This window comes from Silurus aristotelis, assembly GCF_946808225.1.
Source record: "Silurus aristotelis genome assembly, chromosome: 19".
In the NCBI taxonomy this organism is placed as follows: domain Eukaryota; kingdom Metazoa; phylum Chordata; class Actinopteri; order Siluriformes; family Siluridae; genus Silurus; species Silurus aristotelis.
The window spans coordinates 5,282,326-5,298,491 of NC_139592.1; the positions used below are offsets into that span (position 1 = coordinate 5,282,326).

General features: G+C 37.0%; 2 protein-coding genes across 2 annotated transcripts; both read right to left on the minus strand.

The window, feature by feature from the left end:
* Nucleotides 1–171: 171 nt before the first annotated feature.
* Nucleotides 172–7,272, minus strand: LOC310715021 (eukaryotic translation initiation factor 4 gamma 3-like; the record flags this gene model as incomplete). Its single annotated transcript, XM_083521169.1, has 18 exons — nt 172–275; nt 812–910; nt 1,025–1,106; nt 1,202–1,327; nt 1,599–1,771; nt 1,872–1,987; nt 2,155–2,266; nt 2,957–3,036; nt 3,155–3,290; nt 3,405–3,509; nt 4,125–4,361; nt 4,593–4,739; nt 4,837–5,034; nt 5,166–5,321; nt 5,627–5,740; nt 5,824–5,948; nt 6,032–6,272; nt 7,117–7,272. 18 exons carry the CDS (start codon nt 7,270–7,272, stop codon nt 195–197), a joined length of 2,484 nt encoding a protein of 827 aa, XP_083377295.1. The 3' UTR covers nt 172–194.
* Nucleotides 7,273–8,238: 966 nt separating this feature from the next.
* On the minus strand, nt 8,239–15,699 carry LOC310715022 (uncharacterized protein; the record flags this gene model as incomplete). The annotated part of the gene is made up of 9 exons (XM_083521170.1): nt 15,605–15,699; nt 11,149–11,214; nt 10,174–10,285; nt 9,943–10,043; nt 9,727–9,849; nt 9,448–9,532; nt 9,130–9,356; nt 8,313–8,513; nt 8,239–8,271 (listed from the first exon to the last, which is right to left on the minus strand). The coding sequence occupies exons 1-9, from the start codon at nt 15,605–15,607 to the stop codon at nt 8,239–8,241; spliced, it is 951 nt and encodes a 316-aa protein (XP_083377296.1). The 5' UTR covers nt 15,608–15,699.
* Nucleotides 15,700–16,166: the final 467 nt, after the last annotated feature.

A 16,166-nucleotide genomic window follows, 5' to 3' on the forward strand; every position in this document is an offset into this window, starting at 1 on the left:
AAATAATCTGATTGTCAGGAAGCCTTTCAAACATCTTTTACAGTTATATTAAAAATATCATTTGCATTATATATAAATGTTTGCAGGTCTTTAAAATGGAAAAAATGGAAATAATCATGAATTAGAATCTGAACTGATCTTTTGTTTCATCAAAGCACACAAGATCGATCATTCAAAACTTTTTGACTTTTATTTTAGAGGATGCGTTTTCTGACTGTGTTAATAGTCCTCTGAGTTTTCCTCCACCTCTCGTAGCAACTAGAAGAATCTTTTCGCTGGCATGAGCATGAGCGTGAGCATAAGCACTCTGAAAGAGTGAATTGCAGCTTCTGGTGGAAAGAAATGAAGCATAAAGTAAGAACTGGTTGTGGCTCTTTGTGTCATTAAAGGCAAAATTTGTGCTGGTTTATAAAGAAAACTGCATCAAATCTACCCAACCAACACAATGCTTTTTACAGCACAAACAGAAACATTTTCTCTTTTCTGATCAGACGAGCTGCCATTTGAGCTCACTGACAATGTTCTTATATTAACAAATGAAATTGATCACAGTATGATTTTTAACCCATATTAATTATTGCAAATTTATAAAAGCACTCTGTAACAACCAGCCAAAAATATGCTGAGCCAAGTGATTAAATCAGACATAAACAATAGTATTTCAAAGCAATTTTCTATGAACTATGCTGTCACTTTTACTCAGCTCTTCTATTATTATTACTCAAGTAGTAGAAAATCTACTGCCCAATGGATCCTGCTTGGTCCAGATATTCCAGTGGTGTCCAAATCTAGTGTGTAGCCAACAGCTCACCTGCTCAGTAATGAAGTTGTTTACATCCACAGTTTCAGGAAGAAAATCAGCCCAGCTCAGTTTCGAGTCCCCCCATAAGGCCCCCACTTCCGTCTGGCTCTAAAGTGAAGAAAAACACAGCAATGACTTTAACAATAAATAACCTTTTTAAACTAGTATGACGACACACTTTACTCTTTTCGGTCAGATTCTTTATAAGATCTCACAGCTTACCATTTGTTTGCAGAGAAGGTGCAATATTTCTGCGGATAATATGCCAGCTCTTGCCACAGGAAGTAGTGGTTTGCTAAATTCACTGGAATTCACAAGAAATCAACAATTAAAAACAAACCCCAACTTCCTTTACAGCAAAAAATTTATATGTATAGTTTCAAATGTAAGTGCAAATACATTAATAATTCTCTCAAAGAGATTCCTCCTTTCCGAAGCACAGGATTAACGAGCTCCGCTATGTACTGCCATACATAAGGAATGTCAATCGCCATATCATCTGCAATCTCGAGGGTTTCTGAGAACCTGTGTAAACATGGATAAGTAAGAAAATGGGGAAAAAGAAAGAATAAAAAGGGAGCAAAAAAAAAAAACAGACAAAAGTTTTATTAAAGGATTTTGATTCTCTTATAATATTCTCTGAAAATGACCAAATGTAAAAGCAAACTTATTCATAATAATACTAACAATAACCCCATTGGGTGTAAATATGTCATCAAGCTGTCGACATCTCATGACGCAGACGGTAGTGGTGCCAGTGGGAGACGGAGATGTGTGGTGCAGGAATGTCACTCACCCTTTAAAAAACTGAGATGTGGAGAGGATCCCAGCCTGCAGCAGCTGATGGAACAGATGACCCATGTGGTCACGTGTGATCTGGTTTCGCTCCAGCGTGGTCTCCACACCCACCTGAACAAAAAGGTACAGCATCCTGCCCTGGTCCAGTTCCTCCACGCAATGCAAGGCCTCCTGCACACGAACCCACCACGATTATGTGACGCAGTAACAAGATAATAACCGATGTGTTTTATACTAAATGTGATCATAAGACACTGCATGAGATAATTACCTTGTAATCATTTATGTGTAGAAACTCCTCGATTATGGACTTGGACCGTTTCTCCATTTCCTCCTCTGATAGCTTAGGCTTGTTTGTAGTCAAGTCTGGCACTGCGTCGAGTTTCACTGAAACACAAGAGACATGATGTGTCATGACTAAAAATGCTCATGCATTAAACTAAATTAGGTTTCAAGAACAACACCAACGATCACAACTTGCTTTGAATTTTTTCACAACATGAACACAGGAGAGAGCTGAAAAAGGACACAGACTACATTCACTACAGACTCACCTGATGCTCCAGATGTGGCTCTAGCGCTAGTTTCTCCATTGCAGCCGTTCTTCCAGTTCAGCCGTCGTCTCTCGAAATTCGGTCCAAAATAGATCTTATCATCTGCTGGAAACTACACACAAACACAATTTAGTTTAAATAAGAATGCTTCTTATAAACCTGGTAGAAAAAAGTGTACTTTAACAGATTTAAGAAATGTTATGGAATTTGAAGTAGAAATCTTTTTGTGAATTGTGTAATTTGAGTAATTCGAATACAAAAAAGCACAGAGGCAAATAACTTGGCTTAGTCCATTTAACTACACACAGAGCACCTCGTTTCCCCACGGACCATTCTTATTGATGCATATTTCTCTTTAATAAAGAAAAGGAACTTATAATAATCAGTAGAATGCTCGATCACTAAAATAATCGATATCCGCAATCCTAATTGTGTGAAACTCGAAAGCTTTAGGGAAAAGTCTACTTAGTAAACAAAAACTAATGAATATGCAAACAGTTAAATCAGAACATGCTTTTACTTAAATGTTTCCCATCAGATCATGAGAATCTCACAGCTACTTACTGCCTTCTAGTTTAATAAAAAAAAGGAATGAAGCAGCTCTCCTATAGCTCTAAATCAATAAACATTTGTGGATTTTTAACGCTTAGTTCAGGCAACTCTTAAAGGTAAATACTTTTCAACTACGTAAATAGTTTCACCAGCAGGTTTGAGTTAATCTACATCTTAAGCTTTAAATGCTGACTGAAATAGTTCAAGCTTGCATTTCAAAAGCATGTTTCTTCATCTGTAAAGTCAGTACCTTGTTGATTTTAGGGATCTTGTTGGGGTCTAATGTACTGTTCATTCTCACAGTGTTCATGGTCTTATGACTTGAAAATGCTGTAAAAGAAACAAGAAATAACAACAAAAAGATGCAGTGCATTGGTTATGTGCTGCGAAAAGAAAGGGGACTAAGTTGTAAAAAGGATTAGTCTAGAACACATATGCCCTTTATAACCTCGCCTATTCGTGCCCATGGATCGTAGCTTTTCTTGAACTATTCTTTGCTCCTCCTGCTGCTCCATTTTGGCATCCATGTGGATACTTTCAATGGTCTTCGGTCCTTCTACAACTCTCCGTGGTACCCAGTTGTTCTGAAACGAGGAATCGGACACGTCATTCACTGTTTTCTTATCATTTCATTATGTACTACTGTTAAATATAAGCACGGATGCACATCTTGTAGGCAAACAAACAAGTTCACTGACCAGGCGCAGGTAAATTACGTCCTGGAGCATGAAGCGAACGCGTGATGAGGTTTTTTTCCCCTTCACAATTTCTTCCATCTTTTTAAAGTACTTATCCATTTGTACCTGAAGGATAGAATAAAATTAGGCAACAATTCAGCAGTAGTGCTCCAATACCTATTCTACTGTTCCAATAGTTCCAATAACAGTACTTTAGGAAACATGTTTAATAGAAGATTTTTACAGCTGTCAGATGTGACCAGTTTAAAAAAGCAGATATTTGTTCACTGGCGTTTCATAAACATTTCATCGGTTACACTTGGAACAGCTGTTCGAATATTAAACAACAGGAAGCACACTTTTTATGTAATAGAGCTATAGCAATTTCTCCAAGACTCTTTGCTACATGAAACTTTTACAAATCCGAGTATTACATAAGCAGCAGCAAAAGTTTACTAAACCACACACAAACTTTAATCCGATGTTTTTTAGCGTAAGTACAAATTGCACACTGTCCAGAAACACAGCAGATTCGTTAATAAAACTGGAAATGCAAAACATGGGAATATGTGATAATTTTTTTTTACCATGTATACAATCTAAAAACATTTTCAAGCTGGCATTCGAATGAATATTTAATATGCTACATTAAAGGTATAATAGTGTACAACTTTGCAGGATGGTAATTAGAACAATCCCGAACAATGAAAATGCTCTACAATGCCGTCTTTGGTTGTTTACCTTGGCCTTCTTAACGTCCATCTCTTTGCCGGCGGTCGTGAGGAGAATTGAGAGGCACTCGAGACTTTCCTCGTCATTTTTTTTCAGCAGTTTCACCACGCAGTTATGAATGATTGACTCGGTCAACAATCGCAACTTAAACAGCTCCCCGATGAACTTAACGTTACCCTTTGTTTTTCTGCGAGTTTTGTTTTTTGCCTCCTCCAGCTCGTCCTGAAGCCTCTCACGTTCACTGGCCTGGAAAAGTAAATCATTATCATCATAAAAACAAAAAAATCTGTGCAATTAAAAAATACAAATATTACACAAAGATACCATAGAAATTTTACAGAAGGACGGGTTCAAGCCTGATAACAGATTATCAACTTGAATCCTAATTTGCAAATTCAGCAGATTTTGATTCTATTCTGTGGGAAACACAAATTGAAAAAACGAAGAGAAAGCCCTCTTGAGAGAAACGATGCTTACTGAAAGAGCTGCTTCCAGTTCCCGCTGTTTTTTATCAAGGACATCGTTGCTCGTTTTGTCCTTATCAAATTCTTTCTGACAGCAGTTTAGCAGCAGCCTTTGAAAATTCACATTGCTGTGGGGTTTGTTTGCCATGGGCACATTTATCTAAAAAGAAAAAATAAGAAGAAAATTTCACAGTTAGAATTACAAATAGGCTTAAATGCACTAAAACATAAAGAAGGAGATGTGATGTTTTACTTACTGCAGCCAGAGATTTACACATGATCCCGTACCCCATGGAGAAGTTGGGCTCATCAATGGCGTTCTCAAATATCAGGTTGACGACACCCTTAAGTCGCTCCTCTGTGTCGATGTGGAGCTCTTTCACCTGATTCATCAGCTGACTGAACATCTCCGGCGTCAGTTTGTTAAGGATACTGCGCACCGTCCGGAAAAGCTTCTGCGCAACACACAACATTAACACGACTGTATTTAAAAAAAATATCCAGACCAATTGATTGCACAGACAGTGAGTGCGAATTGTAAATCTTTCTGCAATGACAGTGTGGAACTGCAGAGTAATGTGCTAACCTCAGTTTTCTGGGTTTCGAGGTTCTCTGTGGAATTACTGCTTTTTATGCGAGGCTTCCAGGCATTCTCAGCCTTCTTCAACTTTACCTCTTCATTCATAGGCACATGCAAGAGGGACTTGCTGGGAGGAGGCCGCCTCCAAATTGCATTCGGTTGCTAAAAGGGCAAACGTTATAAAGCAAAAAAAGAAGGCGAAATATTTATATATTACTGATTGCCATGTTATTGTGGTATAGTACTCAAAGAAACACATAAAACGTGACAGAAATGAATAACAAAAGCACAACAGAACACTTTCTGTCAAAGACAGACACATTTTAACCAGCGATTGATATTTAACCAATTTTATATATTGTGTCAGGTTAAAGAAAATCAGGTGAAAAGCAGTCAATTAGGTTGTTATATATACAGTCTACTTATGGCTGTGTGAGTGTTGGGTGGGACCACATTCAGAAACTCACTGGTGCTCTTTTCTCATTAGGAATCATACTTCTATTGTCTGCAAAGGCTGGAATGAAGAACGGGTCTCTGGAGATGAGCCTCTGTGGGTCTGGTGGCAACCTATTTTGGTTACACTGTAAAAGCAGAGAGTGAAGCAATGATCTGCGAAACAATATTCAATATTATTAAAATAAAGCCCACATGTCAGGAGGCTTACCTTGCGTAGCACCACATCAGGTATGAATGGAAGCCCCTCTGGCCTCTGCATACAATCAGACATGAACTGCATGTTTAAAAGAAACTCTCTACCATATTGTATCCTCTTATTCTCCATCTCTGGTTCTGGGAAAGGAACGAGCAAAAGCAGTCATGAAAAGTAGTGAAAAACATTATGGAGTGTGCGAGTAAGAAGAAGTAGGTCTCACTGTGCATGGTGTTGTTGAGGTCTTCGACAGGTGAAAGGACCCCATCGTTGCTTTCATCCTCAGAGCTGGGCTCGGGTTCATTCTTCAGCAGCTCAGCTTCCTGCTCCACAATCTCATCTGCTGGTGTTTCTGCTGAAGCCAGATGCTCCACAATCACAGGCGACACACTGTAATTCTCGACTGTGGTTGAGACTGGCTTAAGGTCAAAGTCAGACTGCTGGAAAGCGAGCTCCGGCTTATCCTAACACACAAACACACCCAATTAATGATAAAACACCAGGATTACTGTGAATTTGTAGTGTAAATGTAGTTTTCACACATTCACCCGAAGTGAACGACAGCATTTATATATTTATTTATAGTTATTTAAAGAAATACTCCAGTGTTGGCACTTCAGTTTATATCTACAGCATCTGTAGTCCATGTGCAGTAACTACAAGCAAGAGCTAACATGCCTCCTAGTTTATTGAGACAAGCAGAAAACTTTACTCATGACTCGATTACAATGAAAGTCAAAGAGCAGTTGTGGGAAAAAGGAACAATTATGTGAGATTTTTATACAGCATTACAAAAAGGTAACAGCTATTTGCATATTGAAATTTGAAGATGCCTAATTCTTTCATTTGTAAAAAACTTATTTAAAAAGAACGGGTCTTATTTCTAAAAGTACGGATTTGTTCTTTTCAGCTACTTTTGGAGTCAACACTGTTTAACATGCACAACAGTGCCTTTGGTGTTTGTTTTTTGCCGAACAATAATGTATATTTAATGCATTGCTCCAGAATGTTACATTTAGGCAACAGAACATACAGATAATTGCAAAGATGCGATAGATTATGACAGATCGAACATTTATGAAACAAATAGCTAAATGTGGAAAAAAATTGTCACATCTGACAATATTTGATGCAGATCAGAGCTCTGCTATGGTGCGCTCCACTCACAGATGTCGTTAGACATTTGCAGTACGTCTTATTTAAAACATGTTAGAAAAATGCTGGACTACACGTTTAATTTAGTCAAATTGTAAAAGATTTTGACCAATTAAAATACAGTGCAGGGACAGCAACGAGCCCTAAACTCACCTCTCTGAGAAATTGGGAGTCGTCAGGACGAGGAGCTGTGTCTGTTTCGGCCGGCTCATCGATGGCGATTAGAGCAGAAGCTGGAACCTCTGGGGACACTTGCACAGGCTCTGTTTCATCTGGTTTTGATGTGACGGCTTGTGCAGGACCGGGCATGGTGTTGTTGAGGTCTTCGACAGGTGAAAGGACCCCATCGCTGCTTTCATCCTCAGAGCTGGGCTCGGGTTCATTCTTCAGCAGCTCAGCTTCCTGCTCCACAATCCCATCTGCTGGTGTTTCTGCTGAAGCCAGATGCTCCACAATCACAGGCGACACACTGTAATTCTTGACTGTGGTTGAGACTGGCTTAAGGTCAAAGTCAGACTGCTGGAAAGCGAGCTCCGGCTTATCCTAACACACAAACACACACAAATTAATAATAAAACACCAGGATTACTGTGAATTTGTAGTGTAAATGTAGTTTTCACACATTCACCCGAAGTGAACGACAGCATTTATATATTTATATATAGTTATTCAAAGAAATACTCCAGTGTTGGCACTTCAGTTTATATCTACAGCATCTGTAGTCCATGTGCAGTAACTACAAGCAAGAGCTAACATGCCTCCTAGTTTATCGAGACAAGCAGAAAACGTTACTCATGACTCGATTACAATGAAAGTCAAAGAGCAGTTGTGGGAAAAAGGAACAATTATGTGAGATTTTTATACAGCATTACAAAAAGGTAACAGCTATTTGCATATTGAAATTTAAAGATGCCTGATTCTTTTATTTGTAAAAAACGTATTTAAAAAGTACGAGTCTTATTTCTAAAAGTACGGATTTGTTCTTTCAGGATACTTTTGGAGTCAACACTGTTTAACATGCACAACAGTTTAACAATTTGCAGTACGTCTTAATTATACCGTTAGAAAAATGCTGGACTACACGTTTAATTTGGTCAAATTGTAAAAGATTTTGACCAATTAAAATACAGTGCAGGGACAGCAACGAGCCCTAAACTCACCTCTCTGAGAAATTGGGAGTCGTCAGGACGAGGAGCTGTGTCTGTTTCGGCCGGCTCATCGATGGCGATTAGAGCAGAAGCTGGAACCTTTGGGGACACTTGCACAGGCTCTGTTTCATCTGGTTTTGATGTGACGGCTTGTGCAGGACTGTGCATGGTGTTGTTGAGGTCTTCGACAGGTGAAAGGACCCCATCGTTGCTTTCATCCCCTGAGCTGGGCTCGGGTTCATTCTTCAGCAGCTCAGCTTCCTGATCCACAATCTCATCTGCTGGTGTTTCTGCTGAAGCCAGATGCTCCACAATCACAGGCGACACACTGTAATTCTCGACTGTGGTTGAGACTGGCTTAAGGTCAAAGTCAGACTGCTGGAAAGCGAGCTCCGGCTTATCCTAACACACAAACACACCCAATTAATAATAAAACACCAGGATTACTGTGAATTTGTAGTGTAAATGTAGTTTTCACACATTCACCCGAAGTGAACGACAGCATTTATATATTTATATATAGTTATTCAAAGAAATACTCCAGTGTTGGCACTTCAGTTTATATCTACAGCATCTGTAGTCCATGTGCAGTAACTACAAGCAAGAGCTAACATGCCTCCTAGTTTATTGAGACAAGCAGAAAACGTTACTCATGACTCGATTACAATGAAAGTCAAAGAGCAGTTGTGGGAAAAAGGAACAATTATGTGAGATTTTTATACAGCATTACAAAAAGGTAACAGCTATTTGCATATTGTAATTTAAAGATGCCTAATTCTTTCATTTGTAAAAAACGTATTTAAAAAGTACAAGTCTTATTTCTAAAAGTACGGATTTGTTCTTTCAGGATACTTTTGGAGTCAACACTGTTTAACATGCACAACAGTTTAACAATTTGCAGTACGTCTTAATTATACCGTTAGAAAAATGCTGGACTACACGTTTAATTTGGTCAAATTGTAAAAGATTTTGACCAATTAAAATACAGTGCAGGGACAGCAACGAGCCCTAAACTCACCTCTCTGAGAAATTGGGAGTCGTCAGGACGATGAGCTGTGTCTGTTTCGGCCGGCTCATCGATGGCGAATAAAACAGAAGCTGGAACCTCTGGGGACACTTGCACAGGCTCTGTTTCATCTGGTGTTGGTGTGACGGCTTGTGCAGGAACGGGCTCGGCTGAAGAGGTAGGCTTTTCAGCGCCATCTAATGCAACATATGGTACTGAATAACTTTCAAGCTGTTCATCTGTAGACAACATAGACAGTAGCAATTAAATCACAGACTAGACGAGTCAAATATCTGAAAAAAAATAAATAATTGAGATATTGGGACTTACCTGGTTCCAAGTCGGCAGGAGCAGGGGGGCCCTGAGCTCTGTCCACATAATAGACACGCTCAAGTTCCACGACTTGGTCCAGTTGCTGGGATTTGAGCTGGAAAGCGTGAGGATAATGAGAATTTGGACATAAAATAGAAAGAGAAAGAAGGGAAAACAGATTGCACACATAAGTAAAAAATAGTGGAAATGGTAATAGAGGCGAATATAAGGAGGAAGGCTGGTGAGCTATTAGCCAGAAGAATCTGCTTTCTCTATGAATGTGTGTGTGACTGTTACCTGCAGAGGCACAGGGACAGAAAAGTCATTTCCCACTGGCAGAGTGGGGTTCTGACTCCTGCCAGCTTCTGATATGATCTCCTCCATGTCCTTGTGGTCCTGGTTAGGGTCTCGGACAACGATCTTAATGGGAAATAAACAGCACATGATCAGAAATAAATAGGCTCATTACTCAGTAAATGAACCAATACTGAAACAAAGAGTAAGCACACGCACTGATTTCCTCTTCCTCATGGTAGATGGATGTTGCTGCAGTGAAGGGACCATTGGGAATGGAGTCTGGTTGTGCACGTCCTGATCATTATAGTATAACATCCCTGCAGCCGACACAAATAAGATTAGTATCAGTTTCAATTAAAGACCAACATGTAAGCTGTGAGGATAATAACATCCTACAAGAAAACCAGCCTTTTTGTAAGGATGACTGGAAAGGCATGATGAACTTACCATTTGTTGCGGTAGTAGGTCCAGGATGTACATTGTAGAATGTATTTAATCCTGTGGGATGGACTGAGTACTGCTGAGGAGGCATCACATAGAATGGAGCACCGCAATAATACTGTAACACAAACAGCATATAAGTTTGGAACAAAAATGACTAAAAATGCTAAAGCTATTTTAAGGTTAACGTAAACAGTTTTTAAAACTTGCAGCTATAAAAGGACACACAGGGACAAATTCAAAGCACCAGGGTACACTCATGACCCCTGACCTTTCCCACCACTACATCGAACAACCTCAAAGTCTCTACCTTGTCCCTGTGTGCCTCATTACATATAACACAGTTAGGTATGGTAATGTAGGTGAAGTAATCTGGGTGAGATAAACTCAAGAGTAGGCAATGTAGGAGGGAAAGACAGGGCAGAGTAAGGGAGGAAGTGCAGGCCAGACTGGGGTGGGATTTTAACATCAGGCTAGGAACGGTAGGTAGAACGTATTTCCTGATTAGCACACATTAGCATACAGGTATCATTTTGGTCCAAACTCAGTAATGATTTCGTTCAGAGTTCATAGAGTAAGTAGTGTAATTGATTTGTACGATTCTGTTATACATCATGAATAACCTTCACTCTGTTTAATCAAATCAGAGCCACGTCCTTTTAGAGCGGTTGCCAGTTGCGCTCACATTCCTCTATATGGACATTTTTACAATCTGATGTTTTTATTAGTCAGTTATGTTTTATAGATAATTCTGAACCATAATTAGGTTCCCAATAATATCGCAGATTGGATACCACTTTTCATTCATTTCTCTTCGTTTAGTTCCCTTAAAGACAGAGTAAGTGATCAAGGGTTTACTAAATTAACCTGTTTGGCGGCCGTAAGTAAAATCTAAATAAACAGTGTGTTTAGGTGATGAGGTAGTGATGGGCTTTAGTTTATTCTGTGTGAAAAACAGTGTGTGTTTGAACTGTACATTACCAGCATTTGTTCTTCTGGAGAACCCGCAGTCATGTTCATCACGACAGGAACGTAGGTCTCCGAATACTGTTGATTAGAACAACATGAAAATGTCAGTCACTACATTTAACATCATATTTAATGTTCTCTCTGATATTTACATCTCAGCTGCTTTCAGCTTCCTGTTGCCCAGATGATGTGTTTTGTAAAGCAAATTTGTACATAATAACATTGTCTTGTTAATGAGTGTGTGGTTAAAAAAAAAAAAGCATTTAATAATTTTTTCTTTAAAAACAACAAACATTGATATCTGATCAGCGTCAAATCGACCCCAAACATAAGTGACGTTATTATTTTAGAAAAGAAAAAAAAAACATTGTTTATCCAATGTTGTTGGAGTTTTACAGTGAACATTCCTACTGCAGTAAACAAAAGAGTTAATGATCCGCTTCTTTCTTACGGAAGCGCATTGCATTCACAAAGAAAAAACAATTCACAGCAAGGATCTCATAATTATGACTTAGTATCTCATAATTATGACTTAGTGTCTTATAATTATGACTTAGTATCTCATAATTGTGACTTAGTGTCTCATAATTATGACATAGTATCTCATAATTATGACTTAGTATCTCATAATTATGACATAGTATCTTATAATTATATAATTATGACTTAGTGTCTCATAATTATGACATAGTATCTCATAATTATGACTTAGTATCTTATAATTATGACATAGTATCTTATAATTATATAATTATGACTTAGTGTCTCATAATTATGACATAGTATCTCATAATTATGACGTAGTGTCTCATAATTATGACATAGTGTCTCATAATTATGACTTAGTATCTCATAATTATGACTTAGTGTCTCATAATTATGTCTTAGTGTCTCATAATTATGACATAGTATCTCATAATTATTACAGTGTCTCATAATTATGACTTAGTATCTCATAATTATGACTTAGTATCTTATAATTATGATATAGTGTCTCATAATTATGACTTAGTATCTCATAATTATGATGTAGTATCTCATAATTATGACATAGTATCTTATAATTATATAATTATGACTTAGTGTCTCATAAATATGACATAGTATCTCATATTTATGACTTAGTATCTCATAATTATGACATAGTATCTTATAATTATATAATTATGACTTAGTGTCTCATAATTATGACATAGTATCTCATAATTATGACTTAGTGTCTTATAATTATGACTTAGTATCTCATAATTGTGACTTAGTGTCTCATAATTATGACATAGTATCTCATAATTATGACTTAGTATCTCATAATTATGACATAGTATCTTATAATTATATAATTATGACTTAGTGTCTCATAATTATGACATAGTATCTCATAATTATGACTTAGTATCTTATAATTATGACATAGTATCTTATAATTATATAATTATGACTTAGTGTCTCATAATTATGACATAGTATCTCATAATTATGACGTAGTGTCTCATAATTATGACATAGTGTCTCATAATTATGACTTAGTATCTCATAATTATGACTTAGTGTCTCATAATTATGTCTTAGTGTCTCATAATTATGACATAGTATCTCATAATTATTACAGTGTCTCATAATTATGACTTAGTATCTCATAATTATGACTTAGTATCTTATAATTATGATATAGTGTCTCATAATTATGACTTAGTATCTCATAATTATGATGTAGTATCTCATAATTATGACTTAGTATCTCATAATTATGACTTAGTGTCTCATAATTATGTCTTAGTGTCTCATAATTATGACATAGTATCTCATAATTATGACAGTGTCTTATAATTATGACTTAGTATCTCATAATTATGACTTAGTATCTTATAATTATGATATAGTGTCTCATAATTATGACTTAGTATCTCATAATTATGATGTAGTGTCTCATAATTATGACATAGTATCTCATAATTATGATATAGTGTCTCATAATTATGACATAGTATCTCATAATTATGACTTAGTATCTCATAATTATGACTTAGTATCTTATAATTATGACTTAGTGTCTCATAATTATGACATAGTATCTCATAATTATGACATAGTATCTTATAATTATGATATAGTGTCTCATAATTATGACATAGTATCTCATAGTTATGACTTAGTATCTCAAAATTATGACATAGTATCTTATAATTATATAATTATGACTTAGTGTCTCATAATTATGATATAGTATCTCATAATTATGACGTAGTGTCTCATAATTGACATAGTGTCTTATAATTATGACTTAGTATCTCATAATTGACATAGTATCTCATAATTATGTCTTAGTGTCTCATAATTATGACATAGTATCTCATAATTATTACAGTGTCTCATAATTATGACTTAGTATCTCATAATTATGACTTAGTATCTTATAATTATGATATAGTGTCTCATAATTATGACTTAGTATCTCATAATTATGATGTAGTATCTCATAATTATGACTTAGTATCTCATAATTATGACTTAGTATCTCATAATTATGACTTAGTATCTCATAATTATGACATAGTGTCTCATATTTATGACTTAGTATCTCATAATTATGACTTAGTATCTCATAATTATGACTTAGTATATCATAGTCATGACATAGTATCTCATAATTATGACATAGTATCTCTTAATTATGACTTAGTATCTCATAATTATGAGATAGTATCTCATAATTATGATTTAGTATCTTATAATTATGACAGTGTCTCATAATTCTGACTTAGTATCTCATATTTATGACATAGTGTCTCATAATTATGAGATCATTGCTGTGAATTATTTTTTCTTTGTGAATGCAATGCGCTTCCGTACTTTCTATTCTTTTAAAAAAAAAGGTTTGGAAAAGGCAAAGCTTCACATCTACGGTATGTAGAGAGACGATGAGCCGCAAGTTGATGCTGTAGAATCTACAGCATCAACTTGCGGCTCACAGGGATGTCAAACTTAAATTCACAGTGGGCCAAAATTAAAAACTGGGATGAAGTTGCGGGCCAAACTCAATATTTATTGAAAAATTGACTGCAATTGTGCATGTTTTCCGTCTCTCCAGATCTGTAATGTTTAACCTTTTCATATGGAAACAAACTTTAGTTTTGCATAAACATTGAATCTGGAACAACCAAAGTTTAATATTATAAACACGTGAGAAATTTAATTTGAAATAAAACACATCAGTGGTATTCGTTTCTTATTATGTCTCTCTCTCTCTCTCTCTCTCTCTCTCTCTCTCTCTCTCTCTCTCTCTCTCTCTCTAGACTTTCGAATTACTTTTTTCACAGGTCAACAACAAAACAACCGAAAATAATAATAATTTCCTTCAATTAAAAAAAGCAATCATTCAACCATTAACAGTTCATGCCTTAGAGTAGAAAAAGTGCATAAAGACAACATTCATTCCAGCTCAGTTTTTACTCTCTGATTTACTCTGATTGGTTGAAGTCAGATTCCTGCATCTCTTCTTAGATGTACGTGCATCATGTCTGGGTTTAGGCTCTGAGCTGAGCATCATGTCTGGGTTTAGGCTCTGAGCTGAGCATCATGTCTGGGTTTAGGCTCTGAGCTGAGCATCATGTCTGGGTTTAGGCTCTGAGCTGAGCATCATGTCTGGGTTTAGGCTCTGAGCTGAGCATCATGTCTGGGTTTAGGCTCTGAGCTGAGCATCATGTCTGGGTTTAGGCTCTGAGCTGAGCATCATGTCTGGGTTTAGGCTCTGAGCTGAGAAAATCCTCAGAATTAAGAGAAGGTGTTCATCAGTGTGACTCCTGAGTGGGGGTTTGTTCATCTTTATTAAAAAGAACAGTTACACACACAGATATGTGCTGGTGAACACAGAGAGGATTTGAGCAGCTTGGGCACGGAGTTGGAGAAGTGTGTCGGGGAGAAAACATGGAAACTGTGCAGCACACACAGAGTCTTTTTTCTTTCCACGTCAACCACAAACGGATTACTGAGCAGTTAAAATCTGCATTTCCGGGATTCAAAGTCGATTAATTCAGCGCTGAGTACGCGGAGTTTTTCAGCGTGGAATTTTTCAGCGGTCTCGGCTGACGCGGCCGCGCACTAACAAAGCATTCTGGGATTTGTAGTATTAGCGGTGTATGCGCTATACACTGGCGGGCAGCTCTAATATATATTTCATATGATCTCGCGGGCCTGAGTTTGACACTTTAAAAAAAAAGAACAACAAACAACAACAAATCCAGGAGTTTTCTACAAAAAATAAATCTACAGTAGAAAACTCCTGGATTTGTTGTTGTTTGTTGTTCTTTTTTTAAAACTGTTGTTATATTTAAGACGTGCCACACATAAAAACATCGAGGAAGAAATTTTTGACACACACATTAACATGTCTTTACCCGAATTAGTGTTAGTTTTAGCAGAACTAGCGGCTAAAAGCTCAAAACTAAAAAAGGAGAAAACTTTTTCTCACCATCGCTGCTGGTTTTCTAAGATTATTCTGAAGCACTTGTTTTAACTTCTGATCTCAACAATGGCCTTCGATGAAATAGTAGACTTACACTGTTTGCATGTTTATTAATCAGGGATGCTACGTCACAGAGATGATGACGACGCGACTCTACATGAGCTCCTGTAGTGTTTCTCTGTAGAAACACACACCCGGGTTAGAGGCGAGCGCCCCCTGCTGGACTGTTGTTCGGTAAGCTTTGCAGTCTATTGATCATTGCTGTTTGTTTCTTGTCTTTCTTCTATCTTATTGTGTACAGGCCACAAATACACCGTTTCCCATGCTAAGAGCATTCTTTTATTCGTTGATCCGTTCCCTGGCATTACTAGAAGCACTGGCACTCATCAGTATTACTGATCACTGCTAGTGATTGGAAGATGGGATCATTTCAGTGACTTGGTTCTTTAGATCATTTCGTTCCTTTGATCAGAATTAATATAAAATGGTACAGATACCCATACACACGTCTACATACACAAACTCTGACATTAGTTCCAATAATGAAACTATGACAAAGCAGCTAAAG